We start from the raw sequence: 25,278 nt of genomic DNA, 5'->3' as shown, positions 1-25,278 counted from the left end.
TTTTTCGGAAAGTTACAAGCTCACCCCGCGCGTCACTCACAAACAAGTTTAATACGCCGTGTACTGGCCGTTCCATGCATGGCCGAATCCTACGATCCTATGAGCTTCATTTCATCTTAAGTACATCGTCGTCTCAAGGTCGTGTGGACTTTGAGACAATCGCGCGATGTTAATTCCCGCTTGTCTCTTTTCAAGACGCAATTTTTAAAGTTAGCATGTTCGAATTTGGTATAAAAAAGAACACATTGATCCATCATGAGTATACCATACACTCTAAAACGATAAAGGTTCCAACGGTTCACTAATTGAATGGTTTTTATACCAGAGAAGACTGGTCAATCAGAAATCTATAAAAACCTCGATTATCAGAATTGCAGAAAAATCCGGTTAATTCGCATATTTTGCTCCATGAAATCAATAGAAAATCAATACAATTCTTTAAAATATACGCATCTTTATTCAGACATCTTTTCAAGAAAATACGGTATTAAGTTCAGCTTCTGTTCTGTATCCAATCACGATAAGCAGTAACCCTAGTGTAGACACCGGGACTGCCTCGCTGACCACATGGGAAGTTACCAAAAGATACAACACCGTGTAAATACCACACGCCATTCTTCTGACAAACAAGAGGACCACCGGAATCACCCTATAAAAACAGCGATAAAGAATATGTTAAATCTACTGATGATTCCAAGATTAGATAAGACTTTGTTCGAGCAAATTAGACTGTTTTTTTTACGACAGGATTCTCAACTTGCTGTGAATACTTTGGAATCCGATTCGTATATACAATGAAACACCAGTCGCATAGTCATGGATTAGACTTAAGACCAATCTAAAACCAACTTAGTTCTAAAGCCAATCTAATAGCTTAAGACCAGTCTTAAGATGGCCACTTTTGGACTTCACGATTGGAAGTCACGACTGTGCAACTGGGGCACAATCAAGGCTTCGATTTATGATCGATCTCAGGTCATATTGTCTATGATAATATCAACTAAAAACCGGATACTAAAACACTTCCGGACTCACGTCACGAACTGTGCTTTGAAAAAACTGGACTTTGAAAAGAATACAAAAAGATGACATTTGGCCCTCCAAATCCCATATATATATGACATCACCAATAGCGCCACTTCGATTCAATCCGATTTTTATGAAGTCATAGGGTGAAATAGATCGTGGCTGTATACTTACCCTACACGCGTTCTTGCTGCTATGACCGCCTGCGCAGATAGTGCGATAGTCTACAGCCGCGCCTGCAAATGCGCGCGCGCACGTGCTAGTTGTGATGACCTTCACATCTACGTGTAATAAGATGTTGGACGGTGTTCCATGCGATTCAACTGAAAAACGAACAAAATTTCTTAGGTATGTGTCAAGAATTCTGTGCAGATATGCGCGTAATGAAAAGTGGAAAGCAATTTTCTGCAACGTTTGAACGTTTTGAATGTTTCAGTAAAATCTGTGTGTATCACTTAAGACTCCCTCCCAGATAATAAATAGCTCGTTCACTCAGGTGTCAGGATAAATTTAGACACCATCTACGGGCATCTACTGTGTGAACAACACTATAATTCGATACTCGCTCCAAGTTCGTTTTATGTCCCAACCTCCGTTCTATGTTTTTGCAACAAATTTTTCTTTACATCATTAGACAGAATCGACCTAATCATTTTATTCAATCTTTACCGATGGTACTGAAAATAATAGCCCACAACGACTGTAAACAAGCGTGAGGCTTTACTAAACATGTCAATACTACATTCACCGCTAGATGGCGAGTTTGTGTTGCCGGTTCGTATTCGTATTCAGATTGCGTACTCTTCTCTTTTCTGCCGTAAACTTCCATCTCCGCGACATCCTCCCACGGCAAGGATTCGAACCTGATGGCATCGCTTCAATCAGCCACGGCAAGAACCCCTGCCACAGTAGACCGGGTGCGCAGATACATGCGCAGCTTTGCCGCACGAAAACCTGGGGCACCAATCAGATTGCTCGTTGTATAATCGGCGAGGTAAATTTCACGGAATGACTATAAATGGGAAAAAATAAAACGGGATATCTGATTGGCTGATTATGACATCATCTAAGCTGCGGGTGTAGCTGCGCACTCGGTCTAGTGTGGCAGGGGTTCGTGCCGTGGCTGAACCTCGCATCTTCCGGAGTAGCACAATCGAAACGGGATTGGTAAAAATACGCAATACAATAGTCACCTGAACTGGTGCTGGTCTGTCCGAATCCGCTAACATAACAGATATCACCTGGAGATGGATCATGTGCTGGGACACAGGCTGGTCGTTGGTAGTCATTGAATGGCACGTCCTGGGATAGTTTCATTATAGCGATATCATTTCCTGGAAAAGACAGATTATGAGGATAAGAGATGAATTAATTTTCTACGTCTTCTTCAGGGCTGTACCTAGTGGGGCAGTTGCCTCCAGAAATTTTCAAAATGTGCCTTTTTGCCGTTGACTGCCCTTTTTCATGATCCTCTGAACCCCCCCCCCCCCCCCAAATAAAAAGACGCTGGTGAATTATACAAATTTAGCGTTGTATTAACCCTGTGAGTAATTCTAGACGTTGTTCTCTTACCCTTGAACTCTCTGAATCCGGAATGTCTGTAAATGGTTGAGACCGCGTAGTATTTCTTCGGTCGCTGGATGTTTATTTCGCCAATTACAGCGCTCCAATACCGAGACACCATACCTCTGCGGTAAACGTTCATAATACATCTCATAAATACATTACATCTGTCTACAGATTGGGACTTCATTAATCAGTTTGCTTAGAGACAAGATAAACAGAAGGATAAAACATATAAAATCAACAGCCGAGACGTTGTCGTTTCATTTTTTTCATAAATTCATCGCATAAATTCAATTGCAAGATTCATGTATTTATTTACCCTTGAATTGCGACACAATGAGCTGCTGTTACGATCGTATTCTTGTTGATTAGAGTTCCCCCGCAAACGTGCTGTCCAGTGAAGTGAAGACTAACTTGCCACGGCCATTGAGCCTGAGCCGATTGAGACCCGGAGATGATTCTCCAGCCTCCGCTACTGATACCGCACTGAGAACTACCAACAGCATTTCCACTGTCGATAACTGGTGGTTTAGTGACTGGTGGTCGCGTCACAACACCACCACCTTCAATATAGAAATATATCACTGATAAAGTTTATAAGTATAGCAACTGGCTATTTCGTATAGAATTATGTATTCAGTCGTGTTGGTAAAGTAATTAGTTGTATGTTCAAACTGTATTTTTATGGCATTCTTTGTTGTTAAGATAGAGATCATTCTCAATTTGTTTTATCCGATTCTTTATTTTGGTTATAAAGATAAGTATTAAATCACGTGTACAAGTTCAGTCTGAAGGTTATTGTGATGGTTTGCCAAATCATGATGAACAGTTACAATGTCATGGTGTAAAAGATTAATTCATTTTTGCTATTCAATTGAAAAAAATATATATATAACGTAGTAAATCTATCGACCGTGGCTGGTTCGGGCCACGCCGAAATTTTTCCATCACAAAAAATACCTAACTTTATAGGGAGAAAGCAAATACTAACGCGAGAAAATAAATATCTAAATCGGTTGTAGATTTACCTAATGTAAGGCAGCACACTTGGAAGAAACTATCGCAGCCTCCGTAGAATGAACCGGAAGAACCATCAGATCGTCTGGGACACGAGGAACTATACGATACACATTTACCGTTGTATCTTCGTTCACAATCAGCGGCTGGATAATAAATAAATACGTACGGCAGATACGTAAATTCAAAATTCTAGTTTGGCCGCCTTGCGACTTTCAGTTCAAGTTTCAAGTTTCAAGTTTGTTTATTCATCATAATCAAATGACATGATCGTCAATGAAAAGCGAATTAGAAGAAAGCAATATAATACATTATATACAATACTAGGATTATAAAAATATTTACAAGAAAGAGTGCATAGGACATAGCGTACTGTACAATATTAGTCAAGCATAAAATTGAATATAATATTGAAATCCCGATTGGATATACTTCCCCAAATTTACCAATTCCGATTGACTACCTATATCATTAAAAATTCTATTTATATCATTTGCATCACCAATTACCAAATCAAATTTCGTCCTAAGACTGTCGAATTTGCTACACGATAGGATGAAGTGCTGCTCGTCTTCCAGCGACTCATTGCAACGCATTGTTATGATGCTAAATACAGTCAGTTTCTCCATTACCTGATGAAACTACTTTGAAGTTTGGGGGTGAATAGTAGCTTAGTTCAACCAATATCCTTGTTTTTATTTGGAAAGTCCCTAGGATACTGATCTAAGCTACAGTTCACCCCCAAAAAAATCAAAATACGAGCCCCTGTTAGAACAATAACCACACTCGAACGTGGTGAACGGATAATACACTAATACGGACAAAAACCCACTATACACAAACTAAAAGAATTTTAAAATCGAAAATTCATTTAATCAAAAAATATAAAATACACGACAATAAATCACACCTGACGATGATCTCTAGGGTGAGATCGAAACGTCGTGTATTTTAGATTTTAGATTTTTTGATTAAATAAATTCTCGATTTTAAAATTCTTTTGATTTGTATATAGTGGGTTTTTATCTTATAACGAGCCCCTGTCTGTAGCGAAATGAAGCCAAGGAATAGAGTTAACCTACAAGTTTATTCTACGTTATCTCGATGTTTTTATACCGAGTTAACACGGCTCCTCAACAGCTACATTTGAGCACTGCTATTCTAATGAAACATTTAAACGCCTAAAAAGATTCTTACCCTGTGTAACGCTGATAGTGGCAGCAACTAACAACAAAATAGTCAACATCTTTGTCGATTCTGGAGCGTAAAATCAAAACTGATTTCTCACGGCTGAATTAAGCCTTTTTATATTCGCGATTTTCTTATCTCGTCCGTGCATCAAAAAACTAATAGATAATACGTTCCATTACCTCAGCCGTTAATGGAAGTCTGACAATTATCAGCGCCCAGAACTACACGTAGGCACTATTAGTGTTATGAATCACTGGTAAAAAGCATGTTACACAGTTTGAAAAAAGTTTTTTTTCGGTAAACCTTACACGTACGTATTTTGCTTTGAAATTGTGTACTTATCGTATTCTCCGCATTGCAATTCTCTCACTTAATTGAATGCAGCGGTAGCTTATATAATATCACTGGGATTTGATCGAATTAATTAACTTAAAACAGACTTTTACCCTGCGGTTCAATTCTTTTAAAGATCCAATCCACCCCGAAGATGTTGCGCTCATGTATAGCAAAAGCAATCAATAGGCAGATGAAATTACTCAGATTCTTGATTCACTTGATTGAATCAATGAATCGATTGCCGCTGATGATCGTTGAGCAGGCTGCGGTGGTACTAAGTCCCGTATCCTCGTGTAGTATTTCCAGCTGCAGCAGCAGCAGCAGCAGCAGCAGCAGCAGCAGCAGCAGCAGCAGCAACCAGACTCGTTGCGAGCAATAGAACGAGTACCCGGATGTGTGACCTTCGTTGCTACCAGTGTACCAGGAGAGAGGAGGAAGAACAGATCACGAGAGAATGATGGAATTTTGCCGAGCGATTAGTTATTTTCTATTTCTCGTAATCTGCGCCGTATTTGTGATTGAAGAAGGTGAGCCTCTAAAATATTAACGTCATTCTTTCTGTTTACATCACTACGTGTAGTTAGTGGACTACAATTATACACCAGTTCTGCTCATAGCCTCATATCAGCATCAGTATGTCCGGTTTGTGCGTTAGTCATTGTGTACTGGAACCTTGTGGTTTGCACACTAGATCACTGGACGTTTGAATTTGACTTCGTCGATGTTGTGCCCGATTCTGCGACTCAAACTATACTGTCTTACTATGACCCATCTACTATGAAATTAGTTTTCATCATTGGAATCATGATTGGTCCACGGATACGGGGGACCACCGGGTATGGTGTGTGTTTGGCCCTACTAAAACATGAAAATTGATGCTGCTGCTGATGCTGCAGAACACCTCTTTCTAAACTCTGTTCAAACATGTTCAGCAGTCACCTTTCAGCTTTTCGCTTTTACATTGTTTCCAACTCATCTCGCCGCAGATTTTTGATCAGGTGTGATAATCAATTTTACTGCCCGGTAAGAAGAAGGATGTTGCATCCAAGGAAGTTAAAATTTTACAGTATCCATAAGAGGGTCCATGTTGTGTAAGGAGCTGTCCATAATAGATGTCCAAAATCGAGGGGCAGGGGGTTGGACTTTTGTGGACAAGGTGGAGTTGAAGTTGTTTGGATATGGACATCCTTCTTCTTACCGCTTCATTCCTGTAATTGATGTAACGAATAACTGATTTTAGTCCATAGCGGATTGAGTGTATTAAAGAAACATTATTTTGCATGACTGTATCCGATGAAATCGCTTCTTGTGCGATGCACAAAGGAAGATTGATTTCTCTAGTTTCATCATGATCTACCAATGATTATTGTTACAGAAAAATACAGAATGGTCATTCTGTGGACATGTGGGGAGGAGGTCAAAATTTAGCAATTTTCTGTAGACCAGTCCGAACACTTCGTTCCGGGTCGCAGAACCTTTTGTTAGTCAGATCATGTCGTCTTAAATCATTCGGCGGACGTGCATTTGAGACATTTGCACCTACAGTGTGGAACTCCCTTCCGCAACCTCTCCGTGATATTGACTCTCTGCCAGCATTCAAAGCACAGCTCAAGACATTTCTGTTCAAGTCACCATCTTCGTCTGGAGAGCGTCTTTGATAATAACCCTGCTATTTACAAGGCGCTATAGAAATTTACAATCCTATCCTATCCTATCCTAGACGTCTTTTATGGACAGCCCCTAAAGCCGGGCGTAGGTCGACCTTGCGACGCGACGCGATCGTCGCGGTGTAACACAAGTGGGGGCGATGCGTTCTCCAGCAACTGTGTGCGACTAGTTTCTGCCAGTCGCAAGAGCGCGTAGGACGGTTGCGACGGTCGCGTCGCGTCGCAGATGGTAGAGCATGTCGCCGTGAGTCGCAAGCCGTGGCAAGGCCGACCACCGACTTAGCCCCCCCCCATGCCCTTGCGACGATCGCGTCGCATCGCAAGGCCAACCTACGCCCAGCTTAAGGACTGGATTTTGCTTAGTGCAGTCTGTACCTGACCAACCTACGTATAGAAATCATCGGATTGGAGTATATCTGTTCGATATTGACTGTTTCCGCAATGACTAGAGGTCTATATACTGCGACGTATATCAAGTCAATATCTTATAATGACAGGGGATAATTTTCGTTAATCCTCCATCCATGTTGTATATGTCTGTTCTGGTGTTGAATCGATCGTACATACTTGGACATACCGTACGCGCGTTTATTATACGTCAATTATATTACCTAAAGACTCGTATATAGAAGAGACGAGTTGTACATCCGTTAATTGCCTTTTCACTGTAAGTCTGGGGCCTTGGTGAATGAGTTTTAAATAGACACACGTAAGCCTCTAACCAACCGCAACTAATAACGAATTCACATTTGCATTTCCTGCAAAATGCTGCCTCATTAACACAATTAAAACAAAGATCCATAAGAATTGCTTTGCAGAATTCATACGTCCAGATTAGAGTAAAGAATACATTAAAATTGCTGTCGAACATACTGACTGATACTATGAAATTCAGAATCTAAGAGCAACAGTGAAATCCAACTCAGTTCGGTTTCAATTGAGAGGTCTGCAACAATAATCTAAGCTAGATAATGATGAAACTATAGAGTTTCAGAATTTGATTTATACACCCATTGGCTACATCTTCCATAGAAATTTGTTGATTCGTTTTGTATAATTTGTCTTTTTAAAGGTTCAGCTTTGAAATGTTACAGCTGCAACACCAAGCTGAATTCTAACTGTATGGAAGACAAAACGTTGACGGATGATCTTATAGTAACATGTCCGAATGCAACATCGTGCAGGAAAATCTCACAGACAGGTTCGTAGGTGGCCTACTCAAGGGTTCTTACATATCAGGCTAGCCAAAATATCCCTGCTGTTTCTTGACCAAAGTCTTGATCAAATTTTTCCTTAATTAAAGATAGTTTTTTAACCATACATTTGATTTTCTCTATACGTACATAATCATACAAAATAACATGACAAATTCTCTAAAAATCGTCCAAGACATTAAATGTCGTTGAAAAAATAACATTTTGTACTGTTATGTGGGTTAGTTAACTATTGAATGAGATTAAAATATGCATTTTTACATATTAAAGCCTAGTCGATCTTTAAGTAAGTATATAGATACAGATGACTACTTACTATCTTATGATTAAAGATATCCTCGGCGGGGCCGTTTCTTTGGGAGAGGTTCCTCTTCCAGTTATCGACAGCAAGAACAACGAGACACCCTGATATTTCCCTGGTTGTCTAGAAAGGGTCAGACCCCCTGAGATTTGTAAGAACCATGAAGTTTGAACAGGAACATATGGGCAAATATACAACCTCGGGCCAGGCGGTATATCGGGGTATGATTGTATATATGATTATACAGAAAGGCTTGCCCCCCAGTAAAGGGTTGTTGATATTGTATCTATTTTCAGTAACCGGTGATTATAGAATCATTCGACAATGTGGATTCGCTGCAGCTCCCATCAAATGTACACTGAGAGCCGGAACTGCCAGAACTAAAGTCAAATATTGTCACTGTCAGAAAGATCTGTGTAACGCATCCCCGTCATCATTCCAACCGTACTACGTCATCGTTACCGTGATGACGTCATCGATTATCTACCTCACCAGACGTCAATTTGTTTAATAGTTTAAACTGCTTTGAATTGAATTCAGTTCAGCTAGTAATGAATTACGTGTATTAGACTTCATTCGGTTTTAGGTTTGTATCATTCATATGTATTGAGGAATATATAACCGATAGAGAGGTACTAGGTCATATAATCAACTCTTCCAGGGATGTACCATGTTCTTTCTGAAGACTCAATCTTCCATATTTTATGTTTTTTTTGTTAAAAATATCGTTCGTTTTCATTTGTAGTTGTTGCAGTGGGTTGATAATCTCCACAGTGACCGTGACCGTGCCAATAGTAATTAATCATGTTAAATTTTGGTTAGACACATATGGCTTCATATCATTTGAATGTGTAGGTTATTTAGTCATCAACTTCGACAGATTAACTTCCGATGTCTCCAAATCATTTCATCGAAGTTCTCAATTCTGAAATTTCAAACAGTTAGGGTGTGAATTTACACCAATACTATGACCATTTTTCCTGACTAACAATCGGGGGCTATTCACTGTGTATAGCGTAGCGCCCTCTACAGCCAATAATTCCTATATTAATGCTCAGATTTGGAGGAAAAACCCGGAGTTGTTTAGCATAAGACATTTATATATGAATATACGTATTTCTGTATGTATAGTTTATAATGATATAGCTCATAGTTTAACATATCGCTACATAATATAGTTTATAGACACTGTATTAGTGTAAATATACCGGTATATATTTTGTAGGGTGTATATCTGACGGATAACCAATGTATTCAGTGCTACGTATATAGTTGATGTTATATGTATTCCATTCTTGGTTCTTTGCGTAAAGAATGAATGTTGAAAACAGCCTTCAATGTTGGTCGATCGCACAGATACGTTATTTCAACAATAATTTCTGTATTTTAGTGACATTTTTGTTCCAGACAACATTCGACCACTCATACTTGGTTATTGTGGAAGGCGGTGTCTGCAAACTGACTCCGGTTGATGACAATAAACCTTTGATAGAATTTCGAAATTAATCAATGCAATGATTGTGCCATTCCAATCACTGTTAACTTCCATTGGTATACCATTACCGATTCCCTCAGGTTCATGCCTTTCCGTGTTCCGTGTCCGTTTCACAGTCAAGGCAGGTTTCGATTCCTAGGACACTGACGCGTTCGTTTCAACCAGAATACGCTCTACCAATACCGAAATAGCATAATAATGTAAAGCCGATAGAAGCGGCCGGTGGAGAGTTTGTAATCCGGTGACCAGAATACGAACAATCGAAATCTGCCTTAGTTTCATCAGATAGTACCCAATGCTCTTGACGAAACTAAATGAAATTGATCTCTATTGTGTATTATCATTGTATGTACTATATTACTACTATGCACACTGTGTTATGTTTGTGTGAGACCAGATGATTTGATTGATTAAAAGTAGTTATTACGAAACGCTATCGGTTTCTGTTACATTTCATTATGGATTCCGCGCCAAGGTTTAAACCTGACAAAGAAAATAGAGAAATTCCAGTTCCAGCCGTTGGAGCTCTGGTGATCGCAACTGCAACAGTTATTATATGAAGCCAGATAGAACGAAATCCCCCAAAACAACAAAAATTCAGTCATATAGAATTTTCATTAAAAACTTTTTTTATTCCGTAAAAAATACTTTAAATTATAAATTCATCAGATTTTATTACAAATCAATTTTAACGAATCGAGTTATATCCTATCGTAGTAAGGTACTATTTACAAATATTACCCCCAGTGATCTAATTGAGTAAAACATTCGTTACAAAAATCGTGTCTGCCCGGTCCCAAAATTTCAATCAAATGTTTAAAATATATGATATACATAATAAAATAAGCGAGTACTAAGAAAATGCGTAAAATGAAGTTTAAATAGTTAGTTTTTGGACTGATTTATGGACGAGGATTACGATATGCCTAATCGATATAATATCAATGTATCTCCATTTACGTCGTACACACATTTCATAACAAGTCGTTGATGTTTACAATCAAATGGTTACAAGGAAAGCGATATCTCTAAACGGACGGTTTCGCTAGAAATTAGAATAACATATATACGTTTTATGTTACAACTCCTGCGTAAGAGGAGAGTTAACCTGAATCTAGTGGAAAAAAGGGTCCGGTAGAAATCGGACCCGGTCTGAATTCGCAGTTTATCAGACCCCGCAATAGTCTATCGTGTCCGTAATGGGATGCCGGCACCGCTACTGTGGCAAGCAAGGATCCGCCCAGTTACGATTTACATTTCTCGCAGTAAAACCAATGATCGTTGAAAGCTATACCAAACATTCAGTGGAAAATTAACTCAACATGTTGAATCTTCTGGACTCAGGGGCCTAAAATTCAGTTCAAATTTGATTGAAAATGAACTCATTTTGACTTCGTAAAATCGACCGTAGTCACGCCATCTGGTATATGCCGCCGGTACCCATTAATCCCATCGCAGGTGCGTATTTTTTGCACTGGACGATACTATGATATAAATATATATACAGCAGATTAAAAGCTGATTTCAGCTCCGGACTGTGTGGAAAGTTATGAATAGTAAGAATCATTTGATTATCTCAGCCATCGAATAAATATCGTCGCCGAAATGACGGATAAGATAGTTGTGATAAAACTGTAAGGTATTCTGGAAGATCCGTTACATCCGTCGAAGTTGTCGCAGTAACACGTCTCCTTGAATACACCGTTATCTTCGTACCAGTAACGACAACCCCAGGCGACACCTGGCGCAAAAGAAAACGAACAAGAAATTCACATTATTCAGCCATTGAGAGGAAAAAACTTTTGACCTTGAAATGGGGAAGAGTTTCTCGACACTAACCCGTATCAGTTCTGGAACCACATCTCCTTGTTATTTTCACCCATCCGTTCCCTGTAAATGAAATGCTAAACATCAGAAAACAATGCAGGCGGATGTCAAAACCATTGATCACATGCATCAAATGACAATCAACTGTGAATTAGATAGTTGACTACATCCGCATTCCCGAAGGAATCACTAAAAGCTTACATGAAATAGTTTGATAACGGCTTTGTATCCCTATAGAGCGACTAAGTCCGGTCCCAGCATCAAACAATTCCTCACTAATATCGTAATACTTACATCCAGGGCTCTCTTGGTAGATTTTGACGCAGAAAGTACCGGGTACATGGGCTTCGAAGCCTCCACAATCGACCAATGCGTTCATAGACTGATCAAACCATCGATCGGCTGGACATGAGTTATCTTCATTACTGTCACACTGATAACACTGTATAGCACCTCCTAAAATTATAACGATTATTGTGCGACTTTTAAAACGTGATTGATATTTGGAGCTATAGATTACCAGAAAATGTTTGTTATTGTGGAAAGGAGTGGACAGGCAGTCAAGGGTTCGATTCTATGATGCTGGCCGTGGGTTTGAACCCACAGTGTGCCGTAGCATTTGTATCCCCGACATCCCAATTGCCTCTCTCCACCCAGGAGCAAATGGGCCTTAGGATCCAGTTTCACGAAAAATTGTTGTCCTCGTTGAAAACCGGATGCAATCGACAGCAAACGACAACTATTAGTTTTTCATGAAAGTGTTTCCGAGCTGCTGAGTACTAGCTTTTATATAACTTAAATCTAAGGGGATCAAATGTAAACTGGATTGACAGGCAGCAGTGATAACAACATATTGTCATTCGACCTATCTCTACGCTAAAGAATATGTTTAAGTAATTGATGTAAACTGTAATTAGTCAATTATTACAAACACATAGGCAGCATATACAGACATATCCAATTAAGGCATTTTGAATTAAGGCGAAACCGTGAGTTACACTATATAATGTACAACTTGCCCCACTGACGAAATTGAGGACGAATATCACGTTCTCATGTCACGTTAAGATTTGTAATTTTGATTATCTGTCATACAAGTGTAATACACACTTTGATAAAGAATAAACTACTACTATTATGAATATAATTGAGATTGAGAATCTCAATGTTCGATTCAATCCTAGAATGACTAATATATACATTGTATACATTGTATACAGGTCTATGAGAGATAGGCGTAGCCATGAACTATTTACGCAATTTTGTCTCGATCGGGCATACATTTTAATCGTATTCGATGCTTTTCACAAAATACATTACCCCAAAAATCATCAATACTATACCTTCTTTGAATAGTGTTACGATAAACGCAATTATGGCAATAATTCCGACTTCAGTTTTCATTTTCATAGGATTCTAGTTGTGTACATTATTCAATTCTAAGATGGCCGAACTTCGACTCGACCTAACGCCTGGACGAAGGGTTAATAGGCATGAATATCCGTCTGAAAACGAAATATCAATATTACAATTTCATTTCATCTAGGAAAAGAAACAAATCTTGTCCGTTCATATTTTCGTTGAAAAAAGAAAGTTTAGAATTAACGTTTTAGAATGCTAACACCCCTTTATAAATGTCACTAGTTCGTGTTTATGCGCATGCGTAGTTGTCGCCAAGAGGAACACGATGGGCAACATTGCAACAAAATGGAACTCGAATTAAAGCGACAATACCTCAAATCATCGGCGTTTCCGACCGCGATCAGCCTCGGCTTGAATGAAAGAAAAACTTTATCTCTGCCATGAATGATCAACCAGAAACGTATATCATGTACCCTAAAATTAAGAATATTATATATATGATACTCCTGTACATAAATAAGTACTAGTGTCCCTAGTTTGTTTTGCTCTGTTTAGTTTGTTACTGTTTCTATGTTGCATTACCCCTTGTTTGTATCACATCTCATTACTAAACACCGAGTCTCTTCGTTTTCAGGGGCGGATCCAGGCGGAGCACAAGGAGCACGTGCTTCAGAATTTCCCCGTGCCCTTTTGAAAATACAACGGCAATAGTTTTTCAGGGCACTTTTTCCACCCGCGATTAATAGAACAGCCGCAACACAAGATTAAGCTTATATCCTCCTAAATAACTCTCAAGTGCCTAGTGTATGAAAATGCACTGAAATTTCAGAACTTTCCAGACCTTGTTTTGGCTGCGTGGTTAGTTAACTTGCCCCTTTTCAGTATACACTCTTTTTCTTTCGTTGTGCTCCTGTCAAAGTCCCCTGATTTAGGATTGTATATACACATTTATTAGTTTTGTTGTAATTTTAGTATTACTGAAAATGACTGTTTTAAGGTTACTGTCAAATGGTCTTGGTCATTCGTCACTAATCAGATTCATGGTTCCGTCGATTCTCGTGGTATAGTTCGTCTCTTAGTCATTTTCCCAAAAACGTGTACAAGAACCCCTCGATCCTATTGATCCTAATGATCATCTACACGTCGATGCTCCGCGCTAATATGGGATAAATTACATCTTGGTTTAGCGTGAATATCAATCCAATTTAGCGCGACTCCTCATATTCAATCGACCTGCAACAGGCTGCATAGATATCTGTCCGGTTCGATTCACGTACGGATAAAGAGCTAGAATTAATTAATTTCCAACGTTTAAACTCCATTGAGTCAAGTCTTAGAACTGTAGAACTGGCTCTCGTACTTTCAAAGTGGCCATTTGTTCCTGATTTTCAGGTTTTGTTACTACATGTATTTTATAATAAGAAATACTGATTTGATTTGGTTTTATGCATATAGACATATCCAAGATGCTACTGAGGGTCTTACTGTTGATTACTGATTAATTTACACTTTTTCATATTTCAATGAAATGTTACCGATTCAAATTTTTACCGATGATGGCGATGTAAGCCGAAATCAAAATCACATCGAAAATATCCAGAAAAAAACCAACACAGACATATAAAATAACAATCATATTTTTTTTTTATTTATATAAAAGTCTTTTTAGTGTACACGTGTTTTGTTTTTCCATGATTAATGATTAATTAGCATTGATTCAATTTTTAAGATAGAGAGATAAAGTTGTTAGAAGAGAAAATTCAAACTTGTTAGTGTCAGATTCACAAAAACATTCATTTACAAACAGTTTCCTAAGCAGGAGGTCTATCTACCTATTCTGCAGTGGTAAAAGGACTTTCACGAGGTGGCGCTCACTCAATTTTAGTAAATCGTATATATTCGTATAAGGTTAGTATAATATTCTCGAAATTGTAGTACATGCAGTTTAAGAATGATTCATAAAAAGAGAACATTTCAAACATGGTTGGAATGTACATAAATCGTACTGGCGGTGTAACAAGGCTTGCTGAAAATTGACATCGATAACGTTCAAAATACCGCATTATAAAAACTATAAAATACACATCGAACAACTGAGAGCGAATGTAAACGGAATGTTTGATAGAATGGAGGGAATATGAGCAAAACAAACAATCATCATACACAACAATAGCGTAACGAATTAAACTAGAAATTCCATAGCCACTTTCTTCAAATGTTTCGTTTTCTTATATCGATGTTGTTATTGAAGCCGAGCTCTTCATCTATCATGAAATTGGATGAAAACGGGATCGTTCGAATAAGAAAAAAAACGAAATTCATTTTTTCTCTAACTCTTCAAATGTACACAGCTATTCAATCAATATACATCACAAAATAATCCATTAATTCATGTACATGTAATATGATGTCACATCCATACAAGGAATGAGTCCCTAGCTAATTGGTCGAAGAAATCGTATTTCCATATTGGAATCGCGTATAATTTACTACTCGCTTCTTGGACGATAATGGAATGAAAGGCATTTGATCACGCGCTTGGGTCAAATCCTCCGCCGCCAGGAAATGAGATCGATAAAAAATAAATGTACAACATGTACAACGGGGGAAATAGTTTGGCCTCAACGGCCGGTTTTAGAGAGCTGACTATTAGTTAACCGCACAGACCAGATTAAGCTCACCGGTCGAATAAAGACCGGTCATATTCGCTGTAATTGACCTGTTCATTAATAACATTATTGGACTTAATTTCACGAAAACCGTTCCGAAGACCAGTATTAACTTCAATCAAACTGGCCACCAAGGAACACATCCAGAGTTGAATGCTCCGTGAAGTTACTCAACCCTAGAGTTACTCGGGGATTTGATAGTTGTTTGAAAGCTCATGGTGTAACATTCTTTATCCCCAGGGTCATCGGATATAGTCCACAGCTTAAACCGATCTATAAAAACCGGCCGTAAAAGTATTAACATCTTCTAGTGATCACGATATTAAGGGTCTGTATCATTTTCTCGTATATCACAGTCTTGTCGATGCTGCTACTGCTGCTACTGTTGCTGACATAAATCTACAATCAACTTATTTTCTTTACAGTTAACTGAACTGGGCGGAACGGACTCGCATATAGGAGACTAACACATGGGTATACCGTACTTTAAAATCTAATCACACATATATATATATATATATACCGATTATTTCTACAACGGACGAGTCGAAACCTAATATAATCTTTATCTGACATTCGAGACTGATAAGATGAAGGTAAAATCAAAATGATATTCGACAATCAATGATCTCAACAGCGAATCGATTCCACATAATAGTAATCAAACCAAATCTTTAGTAGCTTCCTAAACAGAATAATACACCTATTGATGACTATGTACAATGTAACATATCTATCTTTATCTACAGTAGAATTTAATTCGAATATCGCATTAGCTCTTTTACGAAAATCTCCATTAGCTTTAAGTTCTTCGTATTCATTCTCTAACAATTTTGTTCTAAATTCTGCTTGTAAGTTTTAATGAAATAACAGAAACCGTCCATTGATCATTATTCTCATTGAATGTAGGTTTCTAAATTGTGTAAGATGGTGGGCTACATTCTAGCTACCGAAAGAGATGCCTTAAAATCCGCGGAGTTTTTTCCACGTGGAGTTAAAACATCAATCATTCGCTACTGATCAGAAACTAATCGGAAACAAAGGCTCTATATTTCCGGTTAGTTTCTGTCAATCTTTACTACTCGATTAAACCCGGTTCTAAATTCAATTCGTTATCACTATGATAAAGTCCAGTGTAAACTCTTGTATCCAAACGCTGCCGTGATCAATAGGACGGGTAACAAAGCTGCATAGCTAATCTTCGCACCGGTGGCTGTATTGCAGCCATCTTTGTTGTTGCAGTGACAATAACGGACGCGTACTCGGTAGGTGCCGACGCGTTCCTTGCATACACGACCCTCATCCGCTCCTGGCTCCCCGTGATAGGCGCATTGACGAACTATACGAACGTTCCATTTACCTTCGAATTCAGCTGCAAAATTCCAAAAAGAAATACGTCTTAGTTTGATACACGAAATAGCGAGTTCGAATGAGGCGAAAATATAACTTCAGATTCCTCAATAAGAAGGAAAAACGGATACGAAATGTTTCCCCGAGTTGGTTTCGACTTTATCTTAAAATTACCTTCTGATTACTGTATTCCTAGGACTATTAGGATATACCTACTACTATTTCAAGGAAACATTTCAGATTTTATTTTCTAGCGTGAGATTTCGTAATATCTGCTTAACAACACAATATGAACTCAGAATGTTTCATCGTCGTTTATCTGCTACTCACCTTCTTGTACTATCTTTCGACATCCGATGGCCGGTCCCAGCGTAGTATTATCGGGACAGTCTCTAACCGGCTGAGTACTATTGTCAAACCAATCATTACACTTCAAAGGTTGAGCATAGGTGTTACACAGGTAACATTTGATTGAAGAGGCTGAAAATACATAAATATTACGTGACAAGCATGAGATAAATTGAAGAAAATAATTTTAGCGAGCGATACTGAAATTGCTTGGGTTACAGCGTATTTCGTTATTACATAAGATTGTTTTCTAAGTTTAAGAAAACGATTCTAATATGTTATTGAAAGCGCTTACGAATCACTTTAACGTATTTCGGTGTACAATTTGTGAGAACAGATTGTCTGATATTCCTTTACTCAGCCTATTATTAGCATTGCAAATACTATTCGTAGCATATGGGAATAATGTCTACCAATTACCTGCTCGGTACTTGTATGCACTGATATTGTAATTAACAAACTATGAATATATTCGCAGTTGTATTGGTGATATTCATGTACTTCTCTGGTGGAATAAACAAGCATTCGGAGTGGGAAGATATCTATGTGTGCAGAATTTCTTTCTATATCAGGAAATATTGATCTAGTCTGAGGAGTCTGGGCGTATCTGATCATGTTACATTAGATGGTCTTGCATCGATATACGTAAATAAAGGACATACAGAGATTGATATTTCATCATTCAGAGATGAATTCCTTAGCTTCACGATGAGACACGACAGCTGTCAATAGGACTGGTATATGTAAATGCTTATATCGAAATGTTTTCGAAATCATGTTAAAATATTCGCAATTGACGGTTTTGAGTGTTTACCTTTACCGAAACTGTGGCATACGAATGTGAAGTAGCAAATTCTACGTTTGTCAACCAGAAACGAATTTAAATTAGGACTGCGTACGGTCGTACCGAGCATTTGGAATTTAGAGGGCAAGAAAAAGGCCAATTCTATAGGACATAATAATATGTACCAGTATTTGGAAAAATGGCACCTTTTCAAAGTTTCCGGGTGGAAATCTGCCCCTGCTAAAAACGACCATGCTGCATACTTAACTTCAATTTTAGAGAAACACATTTTTTCATGATAGGTAATCCTTCAAAGATCACCTTTTTTCAAAAGGAAATATAAATCTATTTTTAATGTTAACTTTTCTATCGATATATGTAATCCAGGCTGTTCCAAGATCATGCACTGAATCGATCGTCGATAACTCGAAGAATATCACGCCTCCTTGAACAAATAAGGATTTGAAAGCCGGAAAACTAGAAGTGCGTGTGTCCACAACTACAAAATGATACGCATATACCACAGGATATCTGAAATCACCAGCATATCATAAATATCGTGAAGTAATTAATTACCCCAAATTTACAATGTCCATATACTTTCTTACGTCTAAAACGGAGCAAGAAAGAGGACAGTTTGAAGAAACCTCGAAGAGGTTGAATATAAATTGCTTGTTTTATGTGATACTATAAAACAATAATTCATCAGGTGAACTATTACGAAAATAAGCTTAACCCTCGTAACATGAAATCGCATTGAATGATTGATTTCAAGTTGTTATTAAGTATAACATATTCCATTGTTCTGACTTAGTTGGAAATCGAGTTTTGATTTTAGCTGTGAAATTAGAATTGAATCATTCGAAGGAGGGGGCTATTAGCAAAATAGGATGGCAAACTGAAATACTTATTTAATGAAATGATATAATATATATATATATATACTGGTCGCCATGTTCGGGGACCTCCTCCAAGATGGCGGCCTACATGCTCCGACACAAATGTCTTACAACTTACAACCGTTTTCTGACTCGTTCCTCGCAATTACACGCCCGAAATCCCTGCCAAAAATATAACAAACATTTATCTTCAACTTACTGTATTCGATGCTGAAAGCAAAGACAAGTCCAACAGCTAGAACTAGAAAAATTTTATTCATTTTCGGGCGGTGCACGATATCGTCTACACACGGGGTCAGGATAATAGACCTTGAGCCGGGCTCATTATTATTCAGCTCGAATAAACGAATGAGGCTCCGAACGGGACGTTATAACATTAGCCGTTAAAGCGACATACGACACATACACTGCGTGTCTGTCTCACTAACTCTAGTATCATGCGCCACCTTTATTAATTGACCGTTCAACACGAGCGCGTACTACAATGAATGAGCATGAGTTGAAACAATTATGAATTCCTTGTAGAGTCTATATGGTTAAACTAGCGGAAATTGGCTGTCGAGCCGCAGTTGCATTAATCGAATGAATTTTTTTTAATCACTTAGAGAGAGAGGGAGTGGGGAGCAGGGGCGGATCCAAGCTATATTCCACTGTATTTCGGAATATAGTCAGAAAAAAATGTGACTAACATATTCTTAAGAAGTACATAGTATGAATGCCCCAGATACACGGAAAACAAGTTATTTTTCAAAATTTTCCTTTAATGGATTTTACAATGCAATGCTTGCTTCTTCGTTGGCAGATCATTGAGCAGTAATATCAAGGAATATAGTCAAATTGACCCGCTGGATCCGCCCCTAGGGAGGGGAGAGAAATATGAGAGATGGAGCGGGAGAGATATAGGGGAGGGAGAGGGGAGGAGAAAGGGGAGAGGGTGACCTGCCGTATACAAATGTGATTATGATTGTATTGTCAACAAACCCAGTTATCATGTACGATGTCCTAGTGATAAACAGGCTCTCGCTGAATATACCGAATAATGGAATAATTAGCAATCGAGCACAAGCTGTAAAAGCGCCTTTATACGTCGTAACCTGGAATTCAGGACGGAGGCACTTAATAGAAACGATTAAGAATGTCGCTGCGCGCATATGCAACTGAAATGTTCATTTCCCCGCGTATGTGAAGATACCGCATCGAAACATGATTGTTTCAGTGATTTGGAAATGTTGCTGTCGTATATTTTGTTACGATAATCAGTCTAAAGGGGATACTGCTGCTGCTGCTGCTGCTAGTGACGATGCAGGGTACGAGCCTGGCGACCCGGATGGGAGTAGGAGACCTACTATTATCATAACTGAACCAGTAATACAGTTACTTCAAAAACCGCTCGTCACAAGAAGTCAAGACAGTTTTTTGGATTATGAGAGTTGTGATGAGATGAATGCCGACAGGCGACGAAGTTTAACGGATTTACAGCGGATGTCGACGATGTGTCGGTCAGTCGACAGATTGACTCTGTCGACCCGACATCAGCCGAGAAGGGGAAGTTTCGATTCGTTTAGTATCAGTTTAGAAGAATTGGATAAAGGTCTTTATCTCTCCGACAGCAGTTACGACGAAGAAACCGCGACAGTTAACGCAGCTTGTTCGCGAAAAGTCCACGGAAGATTGTGTTTCTCGGTTGAGCCGCGAAACGCGAGAAAATCGCTGTTAGTCAGAATAAACAGGGCCGAGAACTTGCGATCGAAATATCGCAAAAAGTCATCGGAAACGACATTCCTGAAGTTAACTATACTACCGAACAAGGATACGAAATTTACCAGTAAAAACTATCGCAACGCAGACCCAGTTTTCAACGAGGAGTTTCTGTTTACAAACTTATCCGCGGATTACAGAACTGAAACTAAGTTATTGATTACAGTTTGTGAATACGATCGGTTTTCAAGAGATTCCATCAAAGGTCACGTGCTATTACCGTTGAAAACTATATCAGACGACAGCTCAATAGCAGATGAAATGTGGATGGATTTACAAGAGTCTTTACCGGTGAGTACCAATGCACCGCGCGTATTGGAGCAGAAATGCAAAGCCTATGTTCAGATGAAAAAACCAGCAATAACATTTTCTATCCGATGGAATTTATTGGAATGAAACAACACTCTTGACCAACAGCCATCATATCAGATGGAATGACCAGAAATAGAGAAAAGAAAACATTTAAACATTTGAAACAAGGACAAACATTTTATATATATTTTTCATCAATATGAGAGAGGTGTAGGTGATTTGCTCGGGTTGTAACATTCTAAAATAACCCGATACCAAATTGAACCTTTTAATTTTATTGCAGACGATAGCTGAACTGAAATCATAAAGTTTCATTTGTCATTATCGGAGTTGATAAAATTATAATTAAACCGTGTCATATGACGCTTTCCCATTTAATACGTATAGATCCCACAAAATGATTGAGTCAACAGGTCAAAGTCACAGTCGCAGTCAGTTCCTAATGGGAATTTCGTTATAAGTTCAAAATATTCTGTTATGTGGAAAACTTTTAATTTCTCCTATAATGATTAAGGTGAAACTAATACCTATTGTTATTCCTTAAGCATCGTAGATCACAATATTACATAGTCATCCTAAGTGAATCGATTATCTCTTAAGCTGGATCAAATACCAAGTGTGCGTCTGAGGGGCCGTTTGATTTTTTACGAACGTACCGGTACTTTCCCTATAGATTATAGGCATTTTTCGTGTTTCGCTGGTAATAAAACCCAACAGGATTCGTGTAATTATTGATCATTACAATATACAGACATCCGACGGTGCAATCCCTTGTTCATCCAACCCTGTTACTATTTATTTGCTTATGCGTCATCTAAAAGTTTTCATTTTTGCCCAATTACTTCTCACACCAAACTTATTTCTTCTGTTTCTTTCTCTTCTTATAGTACTTACATTAGGTGCCTGCGTTGTTAGCGGCTATATAAGCTTCCTAAAGCCTAGCGCACATCGACACTGCGATTGGAGACAACTAGTTGCCAGGCAGTTTTCGGCGCATGAGAGCAACTGGCTGGATACAATCAGTTGCTCGAATTTGTCGATGTGAGCGAGCTTACGACTGGTTAGCGTCCATATCTATCTCCAGTTCCACCCAGTTGCTCATGTTCTACTTTAGAGCAACTAGTTGTACTCAGTTGCTCGCATATCCGTCGATGTGAGCGCTCCATAATCAACAACACATGGTTGTAACTGACTAAAACAAAGCTATTTGTCACGTGACGTGTGATGCCCTCAAGAATATTTGCTTAACCACATCTCAGTTGCTGTCGATGTGTGCGCTATGGATTTAGCGACCGGCATGAGCCACGCAGTTACTGGTTTTTACTAAATTTTCGATGTGCGCGGGGTACTCGCTCACTAGCAACTAGTTGTCTCCAGTCGCTTTGTCGATGTGCGCTAGGCTTAAGGCCGCATGGAAAAGTCGGCCTACTACTCGGCTCAAATTCATAACCACCAAAACGCATTTTCTAAAAAGAAGAGCAAAACACAAATCTTTCAGTTTTAAATGTTTTCTTCGTTGTGTTTTTCAGAGTGATTTGGATGAAGGACAATTGTATATATCACTAGCATATGATCCATTATTTAAGAAGTTAACAGTTGGGATTCTTCGAGGTCAAGATCTTTATATTCCGAACGTTTGGGAAAAGGATAGTACAGGTAAAAACGGCGGAAAGTTCGCTAGTAACACATTAGGCTTAATAGGCTTATTTAAAAAATTGCAACGTAAGAAAAAAATTGTTCCCACACCGGGAATCGAACCCGGGCCACGCGGGTGAGAGCCGCGTATCCTAACCACTAGACCATATGGGATTACAATTATTTCGGGCGCATGCTGTGTATTAAACGCTATGCACACTTTAATCAACGAGCGGGTGATTCAAATATGTCCTAAATTCTACTTTTGGTAATTCGGAGTAGATTACCATTTAGAAAGAGATATAAAGATGATTTTGATAGTGAAAGTCGCTTTCTATATATTTTCTTTTGGAAAAAGCAACTTCAAAAGTTAATAGGTCGGTGGGATTTGTGCATTTACATTCACCGTCGTGAACAATTTTAAATGGCTATTTTCTAGTTGGTGTCTTTGTGAGAGTGTGTTTTATGTTCTCGGACGAAATTGTGAAGACTCGGAAAACCAGAATAATACGCAAACAAACGAATCCCGAATATAATGAATCATTTGTATTCGACGTCAATCCCGCGACCAGTCATAACATGAAACTTATATTCACCGCATGCGCGAAGAGTAAACTGCGAAAGAGTCGCCCCCTAGGGCAGATAGTGATTGGTCCACGCGGTGCTGACAGTGGATTAATGCATTGGCAGAAAGCGATGGTGTCTTCACCAATGACCAAGATATCGTATTGGCATACGTTAACGACTCATCGGTTCTAAGCCTATCACCTACACTCCGAACTTCAACACAATATATATATAGAGAGTGGGAGTGGATCCAGGGGGCGACTTGTCCATCAAATCTGTGGGTGCCTTTTACATCAACAAACAAAATAAAATGTTGCATTTCAGTCCAACAGCCCGTGCGCTTATATTGCCGTTGGACATCAAGGTGTCCTTTTGGGACGCGACGAGTTCTCAAAATTAGCCTCCGGATCCGACTTCGCATCGTGTTGACGACAGATGGCAGTTCTCCCGAACCCAGGCCTGGTCTACGCCTAGCAGCTAACAAGACACGTGTACGTGTGTCTATGACGAGTTGTGCCCACGTCAATGCATTACTACCCAATGGACCCGCAATCAGCCCACAATCACCCGTGACTTTATCATGAAGCCAACGTGTATATATGTGAAAATGAATAATAAATTCACTGTAATTAGAATTCTTTCTTGTCATTTTACGCTTAAAACTGGAGCGGTTTTTCACAAGTATAAGTACATACAAATCGCCATGAATGCAACAAAATGCCTGGGCCAAAACGGCTAATCGTCATAATGAACATATCAATAAAAGGGTTGGTGCTAAAGCGAACTATGGCATGTAGATCAAATATGTAGGCTGTAACTAGCAAATCACTAACATTTTATAAAGAAAAAATAACACTAAAAAGAGCGAAAAATATGTTCCCACACCGGGAATCGAACCCGGGCCACGCGGGTGAGAGCCGCGTATCCTAACCACTAGACCATATGGGAGCGCTGAATGTAAGCGGCGAATTGTATAATTTAAAATGTTACGCGCGCTTTTGTTCAACACGCGGGTGATTCAATCTTTGTTCCATTATTCTGTTCCGTTGATACTCGGCCGCGATTGCGGAGTCCGGTGTTAACTATTTAGGCTCAAGTCCATTATAGCATTAAATAGTTCCAGCAGAGACTTATCACATTGGACTGGTATTTGGAATTTATCCGCCAATATTGGACTGATTGAATCTTACGACATTACGCCATAGGACGTGCGGCTCAACTCCAGAACATGTAAAAGTAGAGATCTATCAATCCTAAATGTCGGCCGATTCTACTCGTCGACAATGTCTACAATCCTGATTGTGAAAATCAACTGATGGAAGCACGCAGCTCATCGATCCGGCCAGCCACTTTATATAAGGGTAATCCACGCACACACGCAGCCCCTCGATCCCGGTCACTCTATATAAGGGTTCACTGAGAACCTTAGTGTCAGTATATCGCTAATGCGACCCCTGATTCACGCGAGCTCTTTAGTATAGGCAGTATACGGAGCTCCGCGAACCGGCCATTCTCAGGACTGGGTGAATATAAGGGTGATCCACGCACACACGCAGCCCCTCGATAGCAGCCACTCTATATAAGGGTAATCCACGCACACACCACCCCTCGATCCAAGCCACTCTATATAAGGGTGATCCACTCACACACGCGGCCCCTCGATCCCAGCCACTCTATATAAGGGTAACCTACGCACACACGCAGCCCCTCGCTTCCAGCCACTTTATATAAGGGTGATCCACGCACGGATTTGTCTTTTTGTCGGTTCGTCGGTTTGTCGGTATGTCGGTATGTCGGTTTGTCGGTTCGTCGGTTTGTCGGTTCGTCGGTTTGTCGGTTTGTCGGTTCGTCGGTTTGTCGGTTTGTCGGTATGTCGGTATGTTCGCACGTCCCTATGGCGATTTCTTCGAGGCTGTGGGGGTTATTATTGGGGTTTTTTTGTACACGTGGCAGC

General features: G+C 39.2%; 5 protein-coding genes and 2 non-coding genes across 8 annotated transcripts; 2 read left to right on the top strand and 5 right to left on the bottom strand.

The window, feature by feature from the left end:
• Nucleotides 1-443: 443 nt before the first annotated feature.
• On the bottom strand, nucleotides 444-4,904 carry LOC141903719 (chymotrypsinogen A-like). The gene is made up of 7 exons (XM_074791969.1): nucleotides 4,807-4,904; nucleotides 3,621-3,755; nucleotides 2,912-3,155; nucleotides 2,599-2,714; nucleotides 2,220-2,360; nucleotides 1,201-1,349; nucleotides 444-649 (listed from the first exon to the last, which is right to left on the bottom strand). The coding sequence occupies exons 1-7, from the start codon at nucleotides 4,853-4,855 to the stop codon at nucleotides 494-496; spliced, it is 990 nt and encodes a 329-aa protein (XP_074648070.1). The 5' UTR covers nucleotides 4,856-4,904; the 3' UTR covers nucleotides 444-493.
• A 659-nt stretch (nucleotides 4,905-5,563) lies between these two features.
• Nucleotides 5,564-10,448, top strand: LOC141904454 (UPAR/Ly6 domain-containing protein crok-like). Of its 2 annotated transcripts, XR_012619140.1 has the most exons (4): nucleotides 5,564-5,663; nucleotides 7,876-8,004; nucleotides 8,615-8,904; nucleotides 9,064-10,448. XR_012619140.1 is itself a non-coding variant. In XM_074793042.1 (3 exons), the coding sequence occupies exons 1-3, from the start codon at nucleotides 5,591-5,593 to the stop codon at nucleotides 8,827-8,829; spliced, it is 417 nt and encodes a 138-aa protein (XP_074649143.1). In that variant the 5' UTR covers nucleotides 5,564-5,590; the 3' UTR covers nucleotides 8,830-10,448. The 2 variants fall into 2 exon arrangements, 1 of the variants encoding a protein (XP_074649143.1); XM_074793042.1 differs by having other exon boundaries at nucleotides 8,615-10,448.
• LOC141904453 (UPAR/Ly6 domain-containing protein crok-like) lies at nucleotides 10,431-13,095 on the bottom strand. The gene is made up of 4 exons (XM_074793041.1): nucleotides 12,984-13,095; nucleotides 11,935-12,096; nucleotides 11,653-11,703; nucleotides 10,431-11,554 (listed from the first exon to the last, which is right to left on the bottom strand). Exons 1-4 carry the CDS (start codon nucleotides 13,048-13,050, stop codon nucleotides 11,385-11,387), a joined length of 450 nt encoding a protein of 149 aa, XP_074649142.1. The 5' UTR covers nucleotides 13,051-13,095; the 3' UTR covers nucleotides 10,431-11,384.
• Nucleotides 13,096-14,664: 1,569 nt separating this feature from the next.
• Nucleotides 14,665-19,349, bottom strand: LOC141904726 (UPAR/Ly6 domain-containing protein crok-like). The gene is made up of 4 exons (XM_074793370.1): nucleotides 19,252-19,349; nucleotides 17,352-17,501; nucleotides 16,386-17,043; nucleotides 14,665-15,622 (listed from the first exon to the last, which is right to left on the bottom strand). Exons 1-3 carry the CDS (start codon nucleotides 19,310-19,312, stop codon nucleotides 16,790-16,792), a joined length of 465 nt encoding a protein of 154 aa, XP_074649471.1. The 5' UTR covers nucleotides 19,313-19,349; the 3' UTR covers nucleotides 14,665-15,622; nucleotides 16,386-16,789.
• An 886-nt stretch (nucleotides 19,350-20,235) lies between these two features.
• Nucleotides 20,236-23,909, top strand: LOC141904725 (synaptotagmin-7-like). Its single transcript, XM_074793369.1, has 3 exons — nucleotides 20,236-21,101; nucleotides 22,652-22,778; nucleotides 23,197-23,909. The coding sequence occupies exons 1-3, from the start codon at nucleotides 20,256-20,258 to the stop codon at nucleotides 23,514-23,516; spliced, it is 1,293 nt and encodes a 430-aa protein (XP_074649470.1). The 5' UTR covers nucleotides 20,236-20,255; the 3' UTR covers nucleotides 23,517-23,909.
• Nucleotides 22,860-22,931, bottom strand: Trnae-cuc (transfer RNA glutamic acid (anticodon CUC)). Its single transcript has one exon. It is a non-coding gene; the product is annotated as a tRNA-Glu (tRNA).
• A 291-nt stretch (nucleotides 23,910-24,200) lies between the features above and the next one.
• On the bottom strand, nucleotides 24,201-24,272 carry Trnae-cuc (transfer RNA glutamic acid (anticodon CUC)). Its single transcript has one exon. It is a non-coding gene; the product is annotated as a tRNA-Glu (tRNA).
• Nucleotides 24,273-25,278: the final 1,006 nt, after the last annotated feature.

The sequence above is a fragment of the Tubulanus polymorphus genome, chromosome 4 (genome assembly GCF_964204645.1).
Source record: "Tubulanus polymorphus chromosome 4, tnTubPoly1.2, whole genome shotgun sequence".
Taxonomy (NCBI): Eukaryota; Metazoa; Nemertea; class Palaeonemertea; order Tubulaniformes; family Tubulanidae; genus Tubulanus; species Tubulanus polymorphus.
The sequence above is the reverse complement of the archived record's forward strand: the minus strand, read 5'-3'. Positions and strand labels throughout refer to the sequence as shown.

Excerpts from the sequence above, each read along its gene's own strand:
- LOC141904726 (XM_074793370.1), bottom strand. The coding sequence starts at position 19,312 with ATGAATAAAATTTTTCTAGTTCTAGCTGTTGGACTTGTCTTTGCTTTC. Across the intron at positions 17,502-19,251 it reads TGCTTTCAGCATCGAATACA|CCTCTTCAATCAAATGTTAC; the intron begins GTAAGTTGAAGA and ends ATGTATTTTCAG. Across the intron at positions 17,044-17,351 it reads TCGAAAGATAGTACAAGAAG|CTGAATTCGAAGGTAAATGG; the intron begins GTGAGTAGCAGA and ends GGAATTTTGCAG.
- LOC141904725 (XM_074793369.1), top strand. The coding sequence starts at position 20,256 with ATGATTGTTTCAGTGATTTGGAAATGTTGCTGTCGTATATTTTGTTAC. Across the intron at positions 21,102-22,651 it reads ATTTACAAGAGTCTTTACCG|AGTGATTTGGATGAAGGACA; the intron begins GTGAGTACCAAT and ends TGTGTTTTTCAG. Across the intron at positions 22,779-23,196 it reads TTGGGAAAAGGATAGTACAG|TTGGTGTCTTTGTGAGAGTG; the intron begins GTAAAAACGGCG and ends GCTATTTTCTAG.
- LOC141904454 (XM_074793042.1), top strand. The coding sequence starts at position 5,591 with ATGATGGAATTTTGCCGAGCGATTAGTTATTTTCTATTTCTCGTAATC. Across the intron at positions 5,664-7,875 it reads CGTATTTGTGATTGAAGAAG|GTTCAGCTTTGAAATGTTAC; the intron begins GTGAGCCTCTAA and ends GTCTTTTTAAAG. Across the intron at positions 8,005-8,614 it reads CAGGAAAATCTCACAGACAG|TAACCGGTGATTATAGAATC; the intron begins GTTCGTAGGTGG and ends ATCTATTTTCAG.
- LOC141903719 (XM_074791969.1), bottom strand. The coding sequence starts at position 4,855 with ATGTTGACTATTTTGTTGTTAGTTGCTGCCACTATCAGCGTTACACAG. Across the intron at positions 3,156-3,620 it reads AGTGTGCTGCCTTACATTAG|GTGGTGGTGTTGTGACGCGA; the intron begins GTAAATCTACAA and ends TCTATATTGAAG. Across the intron at positions 2,361-2,598 it reads CGGATTCAGAGAGTTCAAGG|GAAATGATATCGCTATAATG; the intron begins GTAAGAGAACAA and ends TGTCTTTTCCAG.
- LOC141904453 (XM_074793041.1), bottom strand. The coding sequence starts at position 13,050 with ATGAAAATGAAAACTGAAGTCGGAATTATTGCCATAATTGCGTTTATC. Across the intron at positions 12,097-12,983 it reads CGTAACACTATTCAAAGAAG|GAGGTGCTATACAGTGTTAT; the intron begins GTATAGTATTGA and ends TTATAATTTTAG. Across the intron at positions 11,555-11,652 it reads TGGTTCCAGAACTGATACGG|GTGTCGCCTGGGGTTGTCGT; the intron begins GTTAGTGTCGAG and ends CTTTTGCGCCAG.